At 36.0% G+C, this 18171-nt stretch overlaps 1 protein-coding gene across 2 annotated transcripts in view; it reads right to left on the minus strand.

The window, feature by feature from the left end:
* The window catches only part of Map3k7 (mitogen-activated protein kinase kinase kinase 7), a 52623-nt gene extending 35447 nt beyond the window's left edge, over nucleotides 1-17176 (minus strand). The window contains exons 1-6 of one of the 2 annotated variants that reach the window (XM_005377766.2): nucleotides 16856-17176; nucleotides 6577-6687; nucleotides 4102-4167; nucleotides 3568-3613; nucleotides 2426-2564; nucleotides 746-870 (exon numbers count right to left, since the gene is read on the minus strand). In XM_005377766.2, coding sequence (XP_005377823.1) covers nucleotides 746-870; nucleotides 2426-2564; nucleotides 3568-3613; nucleotides 4102-4167; nucleotides 6577-6687; nucleotides 16856-16975 — 607 coding nt within the window. In that variant the 5' untranslated portion in view covers nucleotides 16976-17176. The remainder of the gene's footprint in view (nucleotides 1-745; nucleotides 871-2425; nucleotides 2565-3567; nucleotides 3614-4101; nucleotides 4168-6576; nucleotides 6688-16855) is intronic. The other variant, XM_005377767.2, reaches the window with a different exon arrangement.
* Nucleotides 17177-18171: the final 995 nt, after the last annotated feature.

Genomic DNA, 18171 nt, shown 5'->3' on the forward strand with positions numbered 1-18171 from the left:
TACAAAGTTAGGTTCCTGAATGCCTCTAGTTGCAAGTCTTGTCAATTTATGAATATAAATTTTTTTTAATCTTTGTTTCTGTTTAAAGACATTTTATTTAACGTGATTTATTAATATTGAACTCATGGCACTATAAATTCTGCTTGAATGAGTATCATCTAACATGCATCTTCCTGTATTCTTTTACATATTCATAGCCTTCTTGTACCTCAGGCAGCAGAACACTACATCTCAGAGCCATTTTAAATGGAAAAATTGGTACAAAACTGAAGAAAACATGGCTCTGTACAGATGGGAAAAGGCACCTTGTTTACAGTATTAGTACAACAGGAAGGGAGAGCACTGCCTTATTGGGCCTCACACTGGGATGTTTGTTGCACAGCTCAAAATTCGTAGTGCTCTGAACATTTTTATTGTGTGTAAATATTGTCAAAGTGTCACAAGCACTGATTTGGGAGTTAAAAAGGAAGTTTAACAGCAGGCAGTTTTGTACTCACAGAATCTGTGAACAATGAAGATCAACAATATATATTCTTGAATCTGCATAGAAGATGCCTTTAAGCTCTGCATTAAACAAGGGGTCTAGAACACATTTACTCAAAACATTCTTAAACTTCAGTATATCCCTTATAACTACCTACTACGCAGAAATGAAGCCATGGAAATAGGGAAACTCTCTGAACACATACTGGATTCAGGTGGAGTGAAACAGATTACCAATCACATCATGCTTTTTCTCTCATACCTTCAAAAACTTCAGGTGCCATCCAAGCAGCGCTCCCCTTGTTATTGGTCATATGTGTCTGAATGTCACAGGCTGTACCAAAATCACAGATCTTTAGAACGGTCCCCCCTGCAACGAGCAGCAAACTGTTGGGGAAAAAAAAAAAACCAAAAGTTGTAAGGCCGATATTTGATTCCAGAATAAGAGAGGAGGCATTTGTAGAGATGGAAGGAGTTAAGCAAAATGAATGTTATTATTAAACTTTTGTGAAATGTTACTTGGTCACTGTAACAGCATAATAGTTCAGAGGAATATCAGCAAAAATTAACTGACCACAACCTAGAGCTCTCTTAGGGAGCCTTCTACACTCACATTTTGTTGTCTCCAGCTCCATCTCCATAATCTTTCCTGACCATATTTCTCTCTGGCCAAAATAAAACATTGATTTAAAAAAACTTCCAGTAGGTCAACATTATGGTGTCATGAAATGGCAGTTTACTTATAAATGTAATTGAAGATAAAATAAATCAATAAATAAGGGAAAAAATGGTCCTTATGTTAAATGCCTTTATTTTGAAGATATTTCTAAAAATATGAAACAAATCATTTTAAGCTGGGAGTTGAAAAAAAAATGTAGGTTAGTATTAATAATGATTCTTAAATTTGAAACCTAGTAGAATGTATCAGATTAGATATGAGGATGAATTAGATCCAGAAAAGATGCTTTAAAGCAGTATAAAGAATAATTTATGACTGTACTACTACTTTGTGAGTGGGAAACCTCCACCTGAAGACTGATGCGACAGTAGAGGGAAGAAGAGAGGTGAAGCCTTTTTTTTCCTTCACGTGAGTAAAGAAGAAAAAACAGAAAAAAAGGAAAATACATTTCTCATGAATCCTTTCTTAATTTAATCGAATCCCCGTACAAACAAAAATTTTAAGTTTTTGCTTTTCTTGGTACCAGGAATTGAACCCAGGTCTAAAGTGTGCCAGGCACACGCTCTACCACTGAGCAACACCCTCAGGTCCTAGTTTTAGCTTTTTAAGGAGTTTTAAAGTTTTTTCAATATCTAAGCTTCTCAAAATGAAGAAATCTGGAATATTTTCAGTTTCCATTCACCAACCAGCAATGACTTTTTGCTTTCTCCTACAAAGACAAGTGCTATCACTCTATAAAGTTTTGCAGAACCATGTATGGATATTGTGCTAGTTGTTAGGATACAGTATAGGCGATTAGTCAGACTTATTTTGTTCTCAAAAAACAAACTCTCCAGTAGCAAGATTATATACTGCAGGTACAAAATAAGACCCACCAGCTGACATTCTAAAGGTATGATAACCTAAGGCAGGAGGAGTTATTAAAAATAAAAATCCCCTATAGAAACAACATCTTAAAATGTAAACTCAGATAAATAATTAAATGATGAAGATGAATAAAAAATAAATATTTTTGAAGCCAAAGAGAAAAGAGAAACTCTTGGGCAATAATTACCTTGCATTAGGGATTGGTAAAGAGTGGGCAGAGGATCAGAGGGAGGGAAGCTGGATGTCACACTATCAGAACTTAATGGGCGGGGGGTATAGCTCAGTGGTATGGCACCTACCTGGCAAGTGCAAGGGCCTGAGTTCAACTCTTGGTACCAAAAAAAAAAAAAAGAAAAGAAAAACAAAGAAAAAAAAAGAACAAACAAAAAAACTTACTTTGGTGGTTTCAGGTCCCTGTGAATTAGAGCTTTGGGTTGCATGCTGTGTAGATAAGCCACTCCTTGGGAACACTGTAAACACCAACTCATTGCATGGGCAGCAGTGTAATATGGCAATGGTTCAGCACCATGCAGCACTACAAAAGAAAGGCACAAACTAAAAAGAATTTTATTGCATATAACAAAAGACACAATGTGGGTACAAGCACTATGGCAAAATGAGTGGGTATTTTTCTACATATGTTCCCATTCGTCCTGCTTTTGTTTGCTAAACAAGATAAAAATATCTAGTAATTTTGAGTACATAATTGTCATCTAAGTATTTAACATTTGAAAGGATATCTATTGAATGTTATTCATACATCCAAGTAAAAATCATATACAATATCACACTTTTTCAAATTGATAGCTTTGCACAAAAATAAAAATTATGAGCATCTTATGAGCATCACACCACTATACATGAGATATAGAGCAAAAGTACAGAAACAAGAGGGATTAAACAAGATGCTTATAAATATATTACTAGTTAAAACTGGTAGTTCAACCCAATGAAACAATGGGGTATTAGGTACCTATCAAGGAGAAACACATGGGTGTAAGTAAAGATTTATACAAAATATTAATTTTAAAATAAACATTATTATTATATATAACTATCACTAAAATAGATTATACTTATGTACATGGTTGATATACTTATGGTGAAAAATCTCTGTTCCACAAAGGTAGCATGTGATACCCAAAACTTTAACTGTTATAATTAAAATGATCTATGAATTGAGTTTTCACAATTTTTTTTTTGAAAAGGAAGAATATAGTTAGTTCTAAAATGAGGAGGTGCAAAGTTAAAAGCAGGCACAAAGTAAAAACATCTCAAGATATTTTAAAATCTTTTAAAAAGCAAATTTTACTTTAAATGCTTTTAACATAATGGAAGTATTCTCAATTTAAAAAAAATGACAGATTTCTAAATTTCATATACTTCTGTAGCACCTTATATTTTAATTTTAATCTTTAAAAAATTTCTTTCAGAACTCTGCTGGTAAACTGTGAAAGACATTAAGTTTCCTACAATTTATATTAAAAGCTTTTAATTATTTTAATCTCCGATAGAAAGACAGATGTAATGATACTCACCATTATATAAAGAGCCCCCTTCGGCATATTCCATCACAAGACACACCTAAAAGAAATGTGTGCCAGAAGAATTAACTGGAGGTATAGAAACTTAGGGGCCCGGAGTTAACTTAATTTAACCTCTTAATTTTAAAGATGCATTAAAACTTATGCTTTTGGCCTCTATTATGTAAAAGGCACTACAGGAAAAAAAAAAGATGGTGATCTATGACTTAAGATCTTGACTTCTAAGAGTACTAAAAGTGGAATTATATACAAAACACTTAATCACAAGATCTTTGGGGACCTTCTCCAGTGCTAATATATAGATGCTCTCAAAAGTTTTCAAAAGCCTTATAAGAAGGTAAGTTTATGGATAAGATCAGCCAAAACAATTCCTCCAATATAATGTTTTGCTAAAAGACTAGAAACAAATTAAATGTATAAAATACAACTTTTTTCAGAAATACATCTGAAACAGCAGATCAAAATAGCTTCAAAAACTGCACTCCTGCACACATCTGAAAGATCACAACAAAAAAGTAACAGACTTACTGGATTCAAGCAGGCTCCATACAACTTTACAATATTAGGATGGTTCACACGGGATAACTGCCGAAGCTGTAACAAATTAGGGATGCTTTTAAAAAGTAATTTTTGAGATGCTGATTTGATAACATTGTTAAAATCATAAGGTCTTACAAAGTATTTTTTTAAAGCATTCAACAATTATACTGCTTACCATGTAGTAAGCACTGTGATCATAGGCCCTAGAAATACCACATGCCTGGCCCGGATGGCATAGAATCACTGTTCTGAAGATAGACATTTAAACCAATAATTAAAGTAAGATGCAAAGTGTTGTAACGGGAGCCATGAACAAGGCGTAATAAGTAAGTAAAAAAACTAACCACGAAGCAGTGTTAAGACATTATCCCAGAGACAGCACGGAGTCAAAGCATCTAAGCCGAAGGCCATGCTCCTTCTGTCATCACCATCTATACAGCTATAGCTGAATAGTCTGCTCACTCTGTGTAAGGCACCGTTTTCTTTTATAGATAATTATTATAGCTCTAAAAGGCAGGTATTATCATTTTTATATTAAAGATGAGACCTAAAGGTTAAGATTTAGAGAGCATTAAATGAGCTGTGAAAAATCCTACAGTGAGGGCTTGAACTTTTCTGGACTATCTCACTTAAAAATGTGTACTCTTTCTGCATACTTGGCTCCAATTCCATTTTCTATCTCGAAATAATTTCCTCTTCTCCATTCCTACCGCCTTAGTAATTCTAACCTGAACTGCTGCAGTTAATTACTACAGCCTTCGCTTGCTTGGTCTTCTTACTTCCAGTTTTAATCTTCCTTGATCCAATCATTCACACTGAGGTCAGTGAGTGGTTGGCTGTACTCATTTCGCTTTTTTCCACATCTCACACTTCTAATGTATCTCCCTGAAAACAGCTGCTTCTCGCTGTCTTTCTTTTCTCCTTTTTCCTGCCTCTTCTTCCTCTTTTTACCTATATTATGCTGCAAGTTCATATGAAGTCCACCTTTTTTTACTATATGCTACAGAAAGCTTTATTCCTCTATAGCCAACATTTACAGAATTTTTATCTTAACTAAAAAATACCACTACTTAGTATAACAGTAATTGACACTGTAGACCCAAAAGAGCTGAGTTATAAACTGACAATGGGAAAACTGGGAAGCAACTGGATTTATCACAAAACTTCCAAGAGACAGAGTGGCAGCATCAGGTATCTAACAAATGGGGGTGGGGAGCAAACAGTTGAAAGGCTCCCTTCCCTGACTTTAAACAGCTCAATGAACACCTTAGAGCATCCTCAGCAGACCAAGGCTACAGTAATTCCTTAGAGAAGGTGTAACAAAACAGCATCTGGACTGGGGGACACCAAACACCAGCGAAGAGGTAAGCTCAAAGTAGTCTCTGGGAAGCGAAAATTAGATGAGGGGAAATATAAAGGACTGAAGTTTCATTACTAAGAAGTCTAGAGAATCCTTTCCTCTTTAAATTGACTCCTGAATCCTAGCATTTTTATATAAGCTATTTCTCTCAGCTGTGTAAAACTGCAGACACAACAGTGTATGATCAGTGAGCTCATCTAATCATAAACAAAAATCACGACCACAGCAAGGCTAAGGTCAGACTGCTATAACATATGATTAAAGATTATCTTTTTCTTGATGACATTAAACCATTCATCAGTGTTTCTCCTTACAGCCATGTCAAACTACTTCACCAACAGTATTGTATTTTATTTCATTTTACATTATTTTATTGTATTTTTTTGGTACCGGGAATCAAACTGAGGACCTTGTGCTTGCCAGGCAGGCACTGTGTCGCTGAGCTATGTCTCCAGTCCAAGTACTGTATATTTTAAAATTATATTAAAAGAAAACACAAAAATTCAGAAGATTTAAAGAGAGAAATTTAGCTAATAAGTGATAAAAACGTTGATTTGATCAAATATTCTTGTTTAATATACAGAGTAAGAGAAAGTTAACAAAATAAGAAATAAATCTGATAACACAATCATCGGACTGAATTTTCCTTCAACATTCTATCTGTGAAAGAATGGAACTATAAATACTCATGCAAAGGAAAAACCAAATTTGAAATTATTTTCCTTAATGTCTGAATTTCTAAAAAAAATTCAATTAAAATATATGCATAAAATTTCCCATCTTAATTTTAGATAGTGTGAAAGAATATAACTTTTTTTCTATTTCAAAATTAAAATATTATGCCTTGAAATAAGATTTGAATTCCATGGATGAAATTACATATTAATTCAATGATGAATTCATTTATAAAGTAAATCTGTTTCCCCCTAATTTTGAATCAATTAAAAGTATGAACGACAATGTTCCTATACCACCACCACTTTTGGTCAATAAAACTGCTGAAGCCATTTACAGAGAAATGGCAACTGAGCAACAAGGCCTTTCACAGTATTAAATTCAGAGTATGTCAGGTGGAGAATTACAGAAAGGACATCTCAACTTACCTCTACAATAAAAGCTTTCCTCTCAGACTCACTTTCTATTTGCTTAATAGCAACATCTTTTGCTCTCCACTTCGCTTTGCAAACTACTCCAAACGCTCCTCTCCCAACAACCTGAGTTTAAAAAAAAGTCCACATGAATTAGAAGCAAAGAAAAAACCCGAGTTTAAAGAAAAATCCACATGAATCAGAAGCAAATCCAGTCCAACATACAACACTGAAGCTGATATTTAAGTCTTAGAGAAAACTTAGAAATAGTGTAATCAATATCTGGATTTGTCACTGAGTAAAAGTGTTCTAGTTTGGATCTTAAATGTCATCCAAAAGCTCATGTATTGAAGTCCTGGTCCCCAGCTGATGGCACTATCAGAGAGTGGTGGAACTTTTGCAAAGTGAGACCTAGTAGGAGGAAGTTAGGTCACTGAAGGTATGCTCCTGGAAGGGAGATTATTCCCCTTCTCTCTCCCTTCTCCCTCCCCTTGGCTTCCTAGTGGCCAAGGAATGAAGAGACTCCTAACACACATTCTTTGCGATGTTGTGCCTGCCCCAGGCCCAAAACAGGGCTAAGAAAACATGGACTGAAAGCCCCCAAAGCCGTGAGCCAAAATAAAGCTTTCCTCCCTGGAGTTATTCATCTTTGGTATTTCTGTCGCGGTGATGGAAGCTGTCTCATGAGGTGAGTAACAAGTTTCATTAAAGTGGAAGATAATGAAATGAAGTTTCAAAACCTTTGAAAAATTATGGTCTAGACACTGTCATTCTCAAGTAAAGCCAAAATCAAAAAAGATAAGTGGAAGCATAAACAAAGTAAAGCAGAAAAAATTAAAGTAAATTTAGCAGAAAAAAAAAAGTAAATTCAGAAAAAAATTAACATGGGTAAGATAAGCATAGAAAAATAGTTTAGAAAAATAAAAATAAAGGGCAGGAACATATAAAAAATGTTTTAAGCTACTTCTGAAGTAACAGTAGAGGTAGGGGATACATGGGAAAGGATAAAAATATAGATGGAAAAAGATTGGTCATGGTGAAGGACATACAATGTGGTATTACCTATACAATGGAATACTAGTCAGCAAAAACCAAAAAGTACTGATATATATAGTCAGTAACACAGACAACCTCAACAACATTATGCTAAGTGAAAGAAGCAAGATGCTAGAGATCACATGTTGTAAGATTCTACTTCCATGAAATGACCAGGAAAGAAAAATCTATAGTGATCGAGAGTAGATCAGTTGTTGCACAGTGCTGAAGGGGAAAACTGGAATTAATGTAAATTGATAGCATGTATCCAGTCAAGGTGATGAAATATTTCACAATAGATCTATTGTGATGGTTGGCAACTAGGTAGATTTATGAAAGTCACTCAATTGTTCACTTGAATGAATTGTAGCCTATGTAAGGTATCATTTTTAAAAAGATACAAAACTAGTGATCAGTCATATATTATTTTTGAAGCTAATGGGTATCACATGGGTTCATTGCTTTGTTGTGCTGATATATTTTTACAAATGTTTGAAAATATCTGTACTACAAAATAACAGCATAAAAATAAAAATTAGTATTTGATACCTGTTAGAACAAAACCATTAAGATTTTAACACTGTAAAGGACCTTTGGTAAATACAATTACTTTACTCTCTCAGCTTCCAAAATATGTAGACACTGTGTCAAGGCCTTTTAATTCAGCAAAACACCTCTCTCTCTAGACTACATTTGTAATACACTTTCTACATAGTGAGCTAAGTGCTTTGTATGGTACCCCATTTATAGCTTTACAAGGCAGGTACTAATGCTGCTCTCATTTTACAAATAAAGCACTTAGTTTTCAACAAGTAAACCAACTTTCCCAAGGTGCATAACCAGTACATAAGAAATGTATAGTTTAATGTAAGGCAGTCTTCTACCAGGATGTTAGTGATCCTAATTTGTACCACATACAATGCCCTTCATACATTAGGAAGTGGTTCTGTCTCCCCTTGGGAGGAAACATTACTTTAGACAAACATATATGAAAGTGGCAGAAAACTTTTCTAACTGAGTATAACAAAGCTGACTCTAGTCAGTAAGATCAAACGACTTATTAACTACACTGTGGACACTATATAGAGTGAAAAGGCGGCACTGGTAGTAACTATATTAAGACAGTCCATGTAATTTGGGATATATGGGCACTCCATGTATGATACAAATTCTACTTCATAAATTACATAAAACAGCATGGACGTTTATCATCTTGCTCAACATATAGTGAACCAAAAGGTTAACATTTATTGAATATTTATCATGTGGCAGATATTATTTTATGTTTTTCATTTAATACATTTAATCTGCCTCTATTTTACGGTTTTTATTTATTGTCTTTTTGAGACAGGGTTTCACTATGCAGTTCAGGCTTGCCTTGAGCTCAGTTTGTAGCTCAGTCTGGCCTCGAACTCTCAACGATCTTCCTGCCTCAGCTTCCCACAGGCATGCGCCACCACGCTCAGCTTTCTGCCTCTATTTTAAAATGTAAACAGAAGGAGTCAAGGGGGTTGCAACTCACCTAAGATCACGTGGTAAAAAGTATTCAGAGAGGCCAGGATCTGAAGTCTAGAGCATGTAATGACCAACACAGTACATTTTCAGCTTCTTTCTGGCACTGGCTAAAGGAACTGACTACCTCTAGGGCAAAATGCAAAATACACATCTCTGATTTCTAGGCTTTCCTTGGTGACTTTTTCCGTTATGTTTCCTAGTCCTAGGCACTCAGGGTCCTTCTGATGTTTAGGCTCTTGCTCTCCTTCATACCTCTCAAAAGAGAAAGGAAGCATCAGTCATTTGCACTTGCAATCCACTTACCTTTCTATGAATGAGTATTGGTTACCTGGTACCATTAGAATAATAGAAAGAGGACTCCAGGCTCTAGAACCAGGCTCTTGAACTTGTAGACTCTACTCAGCTCTTAATGCCAGGCAAGTTAATGTCTTTGAGCTTCTGTTTTCTCAACAGTAAAATACAGATGCTTACATACATCTTCCTTTTTTATTAGTGCATATCTAGAGGGCTCCTAAGTTAAAACAAAGCATTTCCCTAAATACTACAAAAGAATAATAAATGCTCATAGTTCAGAATAAATCAGTGTAAGTTGGTAGAGCACTAATTCTCTCATAATAAACTGAGATGCACAGCAAACATCCTAAAATTTTTTTGACTTTTTGGTCACCTTACGAAGATATACACAGAGACTAGCCTACCTGTTGAAATCACAATTATGAACAAATGATTACATTAGGAAGCAATTCAGTATATTCTTCAACCATATATTTACAAACATGTCAGAGCACTGTACTTAGAAGGACTTGTCTCTGATTCACTCTTCTATTCAGAAAAATGTTCATAAAGGACATTTTGTGGATCATACACGTGCCTGAAAAACTGTCTTGGGCTCATATTACAAAATGATGGCTGACTCCCAGTCTTTAACTTAAAACCATGGGAACAAAACCCCTGTATGGGTAATTGAGGACATGGTAACTTTTCTCTTTTGCCTGAACAGAATATTCTGCAATATAAAACAGGCATCTTCATGTAAGATGAGCGTCCACTGCCACAAGAAACTCCACTCTTGTTAGAGCCACAAGACACTTTATATGCACAGTGAAATCACAGAATTAAAATGATACTAAAGGCAAGGTTTCAAAGCAATACATATAAACTGTAATGTATGAAAGAACTGCTCTGAATTCAAAGGAGTAAGGTTACAGGGACAGAGTCAACGGAGAAAGCATTACATTTTTGCGTATCAAAAATTAACTTCTCATGGGGCTGTGGGGGTGCTATAACACCAGCACTGGTGGCTGAGGCAGAAGGACTACAAGTTCAAGGCCAGCCTGAGCTGTATGATGAGTTCAAGGCTATCCTGGATTACACAGCAAAACCATGTCTCAAAACAAAACAACCCCATAAAACAAACAAATGAAATAAATCAACCAATCAATTTGAGACATAATCAGATGACAGCTTCCATTGCTTTAAAATACTGTACCTAGTTTTGCATGCTTTATAATATATATATTTTACATACATTTATAGCCCCAACTGCACATATACAAAAGTGTTTTATTTTACTGCTGGAAAATAATTTTTAAAAAATGTGGAGACCACTGCTACAATAGAACTCATGGTAAAGACAAGTCAATTACTGTCTGTACTTTAGCTCTCTCAGATTGACAGTATAAAACAATACTCTGCTGATGGGGGAAAATATTAACAGTGTACAAATTTTTAGAAAATTTTTATTTTCAAGAAAATAATTATTTTGAATGACTATATTCCCCAAAGATTAATGTTCATCAGGAGTGCAAAAAAGATACAAGTTACAAGTATCTCCTCCACCAGATGCATTCATTCAAAACAGAACTTACAAATAAAAACTTCACATATTCTTTATAATCCATCATTGGCTAATACAGAAGGGAGGAATGCCAAAAGGACTTTGGTATTAAAAATCAATTTAAAAATATTTCCTTCTCAATTAATGCCTTTTTTTTTTTTTTTTTTCCCTTTCATCTTTTTGAGACAGGGCTTTGCTCTGCAGTTCAGGCTGGCCTTGAACTCACAGGGATCCTTCTGCCTCGGCCTCTGGAGGGCTTCAATTAATGTTTTCAAAATTAAATGTTTTACATTAATTCTCTTATGGTACGCATTTATGGTTTAGGTCTTGGTTTGGGTTCTACAACTTATTAAAACCATATTGAAATTTAATAAAAAGTATAACAGAAGACCATGAGATGGTGTATAAATATTTTCATGCAATTATTGCAGGAAGGCACAAAACCACAATCCAAATTTTTTTTTTTTTAAGAAACTGATTCTGTTAAAAACTAAATTCTATGTGGTAAAAGATACTACATTCCTCCATGCAAGTTATACTAAAATAACAATCAAACACATAAACTGAACTAAATGGAAAAAGGATATACACCCTTGTGCTCTTGATTTACTATGAAATAGTTCATCTTCATCGTCCCTAATTCACGTTATTTTTAGTTCAGTGACGGTAGCCGTCAGTTTGGTTTGGCCCTGTTCTATGGACTGTGTGAGTGGACCCCTGGCTATGCTGCCATCATTCTGGCTAGAAATCTGGAACATGACAGAACAAGCATAGATCTTACGTTTATTAGTTAGGACTTGGGGCCTCCAACTATTTCAGAACTTCAATATCTATTAATAAACTGTGGCAGAGTAGAATTGTCATCTGCTGACAAGACAGACTTGATCTGAAAGGAAAAACTTTGATTATTCTTCTGAATTTTTCATGCAGTGTTTCAAAGCCTACCATAAAACATCTGGCCCATTTAATAGGCCATTCCTTTAATATTCTGTTTATCTTTCAATGTATACATGCTGGATTAAAAAAACAATTACCTCTGTAACTACCTCTTCACTACAACAGCCATTCCAAATTTCTGCTGAAATCTATGTTCCCTAAGTTTCACATGGAAACAGTTAATTTTGGGTATCCATAATTAAACAGTGACTAACAAATATACGGACTAAGTTTATTCACACCACTAAAATTTAGGTTTTTCTCTAGAATCAATAGATAATCCACATATTTATAATCTAAACCAACAAAAAAATACACACGGTTAAAATTCTTCCTACATTTCCCCTTCCTAGTATATTTTAGCTTTCAAAACAAAGCTTTGTGAATCTTTTTAATGAAGCTTAACATATGTAAATTTTCTAGTGGTTATATGTCTTAATATGCTTGTTCATATGCTATAGCTGCATTCAATACTCTGCATCTCTCTTTTACAAAGCAATCACTCTGAACAGAGTCTGTTTAGTACTTCAGTAAAGGTTCATTAATACTTGGCCTACTCACAGTACCTGGCTCTGGACAGCATCTTTTATCTCTGCTAAACAGTGTTTGCTACCTATAACGGAACCAACATTGGCATAAGAATCAAACCTCACTTCTAGTGTAAACATTGCCATGGCCAAGTCACATAACTTATCTTAACCCTTATTTCATTCTGTGTAATGTAAGATAAGCAATTAATTCTCACAATTATGCTGTGATAACTTCATTTGTTCATTCAACATGTATTTACAGAGAACTTAGGTTTGCTATGTATTGGATGTGGGTAAGACACCTCATGTAGTATTTTGGTGAGGAAGATACACAACTTCAGTTACTAGTAAGTGCCATGAAGGGCAACAAAAATGACAGAGTTTTAGGTTGCTTGGGGAAAAGATGCTCTGAGGAAGGGATATCTGAGGCGAGATCTGAATTTGAAGGAGGAGTCAGTCATGTAAAGTTTTAAAGGAAAAGCCATCTAGAAACAGCAATAAATATGGACAATTCATCTGAGTAACTTTCTCAACCCATGATGGATATTTTATTCAGAACTTAGTAAAACAACTTGTCCGTCTTTCATGGACTCTTCTGTGATTAACTCAACTTTCAAATTACGTGCTCAACATAGACTATATTCAGAGGTTTTTTTTGTCTTTTTGAGATAGTCTCACTATGCAGTTCAGGCTGGCCTGGAGCTCATTCTGTAGCCCAAGCTGGTCTTGAACTTGCAAAGATCCTCCTGCCTCAGCCTCCCAAGTGCTGGGATTACAGGTGTGCACCACTACAGTTTTAAATTAATGATTCTGACAGTGTAACTGTTCTGTTTATTGTAGTCCATAATAAGTTACATATTTTTAGAGAAAGTCTTAGGATTCTTCTATTTACTTTCCATAGAAATTCATCAGTATTATGCAGAGAATATTTGTTAAATGCTCAGGACCAACTACAGTAAAGGAAATCATATTTTGTATCCTCATCCCCAGAATAAGGTTTCATTACAGAGTACTTCAGAAAGAACTAAAGTGACACTATAAATCCAGTGGAAAGAGTAACTGACTCATAAGCAAGAAATCTCATATTTAATCTCCAGCTCTACTTATCCATTTACTTGTGGCTACCATTTACTTGTGGCTTCTGGCAAAAGAAATGCTATGACTACTTGTTATTATCTGTAAAATAGGGATACCATCCACCCTGTCTACCTCAAGTAAATTAGTTCGTCACCAAGTAAATTCCACAGATCACATCATGATCAGTGTCCTTAAGAACTTCTAAGCTTACTGTGGAAACAGCTTACATACTGGAAACAATGAATGTGTTTTCATTTTTGAACTGGAAGTATCCTAAATGATTTTATTCAATCCCTCATTTTTTTTTAAGGGATATCAAAAGCCTCCAAAAGGAGACTTGTACAAAGAAATAAATTATGGCAGAACCAGGAAAACATCTTAATTTTCTAAATGCCCAGCTCAGTAGTTTTTAATCATACTACTCTTCTTATCCACTTCTTCCAACCTCTCCTTCAATGTACATAGTTTACAACTTGCTCTAACATGATCCACTCAAATCCAGGAAGGCAAAACCTACTGACTTAAAAAGAATGCAGCTGGACTTCTAAGGCTGACAACTTCTCTAACTTAGTAGCAGAACTGAACTTAAAAAGTGCCATAGTACTGAGCCAGAGTATTAGAAATGACATGATTAAAAGCACTTGATATCATAGAAAAATTATCTACTAAATATTTGGTCTGTGGTAGGAACTTTTACTCTGCATAATTTTAATTATATTGGTATAATGATTCAATTATATTTTGAGAAACATCAAATATAATTTTTTAAATTTAAAAGTATTACAGTTGTTATGGCTGACATCAAGAATGATCCCCAAACTCTTAAGCACTCAGAGGCAGCACTTCTGGAAGGTGATGAAGCACAGTGCCATTATAGCTGAATTGCTGGTAGAAGGTGGAGTCTGGATGGTGGAAGGTGACTGGGGTTGACTTGTAAGGATCTATCTCCCTTCCTGGATCCTCCATGCTCTCTTGCTTCTTGGCCACTATGATATTAGCAGTTTTCTTCTGCGGCAGAGTCTTACCAAGCCATTTTTGTGCTTGAGCCAGAGGACCATGTACTCAACTGTGGGCCCAAATAAACCTTTCCTTCTTTAAATTGTAGGTGTCATGTACTGCGTCTGTCTCAGAAAAAATTACTAAGACATTTGTTTATATAAAATAGCTTTGATTTTGGTCATCCCTCAATTTTCCTATTCATGATTTAACCTAGAAGTGGAATCTAAGTTCAAATAGTTACTGAGTGCCTTCCTTTGGTGCACCATTGATAGATTACATAACACTGACTTAATGTGTACAAATGAAGAACATGATAAAAAATTATGAAATGGTTTTGCCATCAGAAAGCACTGTATCTTTAATGTGAAACTGGGTACTAAAAATGTAAAACAGCAACAACAATAAAAAGAAAACCCTAAATCCTCAGCCCATGACTGCCCAATAATAGAAAATTTCATCTAGAACAAAAACATATTTCTCAGAAATGTCTTAAGTACATTTCCCCACTTCAAATGATTGATATATAACCAAAAGAAGGGTTTTAAGCATAAAAACCTAATCACAAATGAAATGGCTTTAAGGAAAGAGCATCAAATTGATGTTTCCTTAGTAACACAATTTTCCATGAAGAACGTAAAAAGCTTTAGAAAATAGTGTGCAAAAACTAAGGCTGTAAGAATCACATGAAGTAAGTTTGTGAAAACATCTGGTAGACCATAAAGTACAAGTTATTATTATATAACAATCTGTACTCTACAAGCATAGCAGTGCACCACAGAGTAGACGTAAATGCTTATTTAAAAACTGCAATTCTTGTATACTGACTCATTGAATTTTTATTCTTAAAAAAGAATGTTAGCCATGAAAGCTGGATCAACTATCCACTTCTGAAAAAAGAATTTATCATAGTCCAGACGGCGAGGGGGGCACCAAAATTTTTTTCTCCTCTTCAAAATACAGATCTTCTTTTAGCTACTTGACCTTACAGCAGGTCACTGTTCCTTTTTCTCTGGAACTAAACTACATAAAATATACCAGGGACTGTGTTGGGTATCTTACATATACTGTTTAACTGGGTCTGTTTTACACATAAAACAAAATAGAAAATTATTATCGCTATTTTATAATTAAACTAATAATAAATGGGGTTAGAACACTTGTATCCAAATCACACTGCTAATAAGTGGTACACCCGATATACTGAACCTTTCTCTAACACCCTAAATCTTGGCCTTTCCCCACACTACTTTGTCAGATGAGAATATTCTCAATGAACAAGATGTTTCTCAGTCATTTTATGCGATAAAAATATATGATTCTGTAATCCATTATTCTTCCAAGACGTGCACAGGAAAAATGTATTCACTGAATGTTAGTAAGCTTACTACTCTAAACTTACTGCCACTGCAAAGTAATTTTAGATTTTCAAAGTAAAGAAAACTCTATTATATATTTCACTAGGACTTACAGCATTATGGTATGGGTAAAAACAAAGCACTGAACTTATAGTGTAGAAAGGTAACTGCTTCCTAAAATATATATATAATATATATATAATTTTATATAATTTATTTTATATATAATATATATTTTATATATATATTTTTTGCTTCCTAAAATATATATATAATATATATATATATAGTTTTTCTAAGTTGTAAGATCTTATAAGAATTTCAAAAGAGGTATTACATGCACAATGAAATACCTTAGTCTAAAATAAATTACTGTAGAATAATAATGGGACTCGAGTTTACTAACTGAGATTTCTAGTCTGCAGTTATAGTCTAGTTGTCACTGTAATCATTATTTATCTTTTCACAATGCGGTTAACATCTTTTCGTCAGACAGCAGTCTATGTTACTAATGATGAAATTCACCTAAATCAGCCCGAATGCAGGCAGAACACTCAATATTACTAGTATTGCCCTATGGTATCAGAGGAAAACATCTGACTACATTTGATGATCTACTCATTTAACAAGATTTTTTGAGTACCTACACATACTAGAAATCGAACATAACACAATCTTAGGCGCTTAAGTACACCATGTCCAGCGAACTGAAACTTCGCAACAGGCACAGTTTTTGGTGAATTTACTACTTACAGGAGAACTGGTACACCACACTGCTTCACCAGTTCATTCTCCTGTTTGAGGTGGGCCAAATCCATGCACCAAAGTATCAAATTCAAACTAACTGGGAGTGCCAAAGTTAGGGTAAAAGACAGCTTATGAGCTCCACGCCTTCCCCACACCCTGTCTCTGGGGGCTGTGGAGACCCAGGGATGGACCTCAACTACAGCGGTCTGGGAGGTACAGGCGGTCCGAGACCGCTGGCTCGGTCGGTGCCAGACCTCGCTCACCTCTTCCACCTCGATCTCCTTGTAATCGATCTCTTCAAAGTTAAGGACCTGGGAAGGGGCTTCGATCATCTCACTGGCCGAAGACGAGGAGGAGGAGGAGGCGGCAGAGGCTGTAGACATGATCCCTCGCGGCGCCCGGGGGGCCCGGGGACAGTGCCGCCCGGACAATTCGGGTGAGACCTGCGCTCACCCGCCTCCGGGCTGACCTTCAGCCTGGAGTCGTGCAGCCCTGTCACCCGGCGATCCGTGGCGATGGAAGGGACAGCAGCCACAGCAGTGTCCCGGCTCCGGCTCCTCAGGATTTTCCGCTGCCGGGCTCCGCCCACCAAACTTCCGGTTCCGGTCCGAAATCGGAACCAGGAGGAGAGTAGTGAGCTGGAGGAAGGGGAGGAGAATTTTGCGATTTGGAAAGAGAAAGGAAGGGCAGGTTGGGGGTGGGGTGGAGCAGGTTGAAATGCTAGCCCTTGGACCAGTGGAACAAACTTCGCGAGACCTTTGTTGAAGGTGCTCACTGACTGGCTGGTACCGCGAGATCCGACCCGATGACGCCATGAAAATGCGCGAACGGAAGTGGCGCGGAGCACGCCGGAAAAACAGTACTAGTGGTTGTCGGAGGAGCAGCGGGAAAGATAAACCCTGCAATTTCGGTTCTGCTTCGTGAATTTTGTTTTGCCCCCCCGACTTACTCTCTTCTGAGCGGCCTGCAGACGAGCGGGGAAGTTTTGCACTCTTTGTTTTACTGTACTGGTGTTGTGGCTAAGATTTTCAGTTTTAGTCGAAACAAAATTGAGCTGTTTCTTTAAGAAGCCTTGCAGAATGCTTCCTCAGTGTGCTGTGCCGAATACTTTGGATTTGCTACTTTGAGCTCCTCCCAGACTCTGTAAGAGATTCTAAAAGTCAGCTCTCTGTAAGAGTGCATGTAACTTGAGATAACACCAGGAATGCTGGGTGCCCGCCAAGAGAAGTTGCTATTGTGATGTTGCGAATTTTGCACAGATAATGTAGATACGGTATTTACAATTTGACATAATTTGTTGTGTTCATCTCAAATTATGGACTTACGAGTGTGTAGTACTGTAGTAGTGCTGTACATTTATAAGTGAATCGTCAACCGATATGCAATCAAATAGTTTTGTGGCCATTTTTCAGGACATGAGAAAGTAAATCCAGAGAGATTAAAACAATTTGATTCTCTCGAGGCAGATCAGTCTGCTTCAAGGTAGATAGTATTGCTCATGTTGTATTACCAACACAATTTTTAGTTTTAAGGTAGGTGTTAAACTTTAGTCAGTTTGACCTGAAACAAGTGGGAAAAT

This window comes from Chinchilla lanigera, unplaced genomic scaffold, assembly GCF_000276665.1.
Source record: "Chinchilla lanigera isolate Chin_1 unplaced genomic scaffold, ChiLan1.0 scaffold00010, whole genome shotgun sequence".
NCBI classification, from domain to species: domain Eukaryota; kingdom Metazoa; phylum Chordata; class Mammalia; order Rodentia; family Chinchillidae; genus Chinchilla; species Chinchilla lanigera.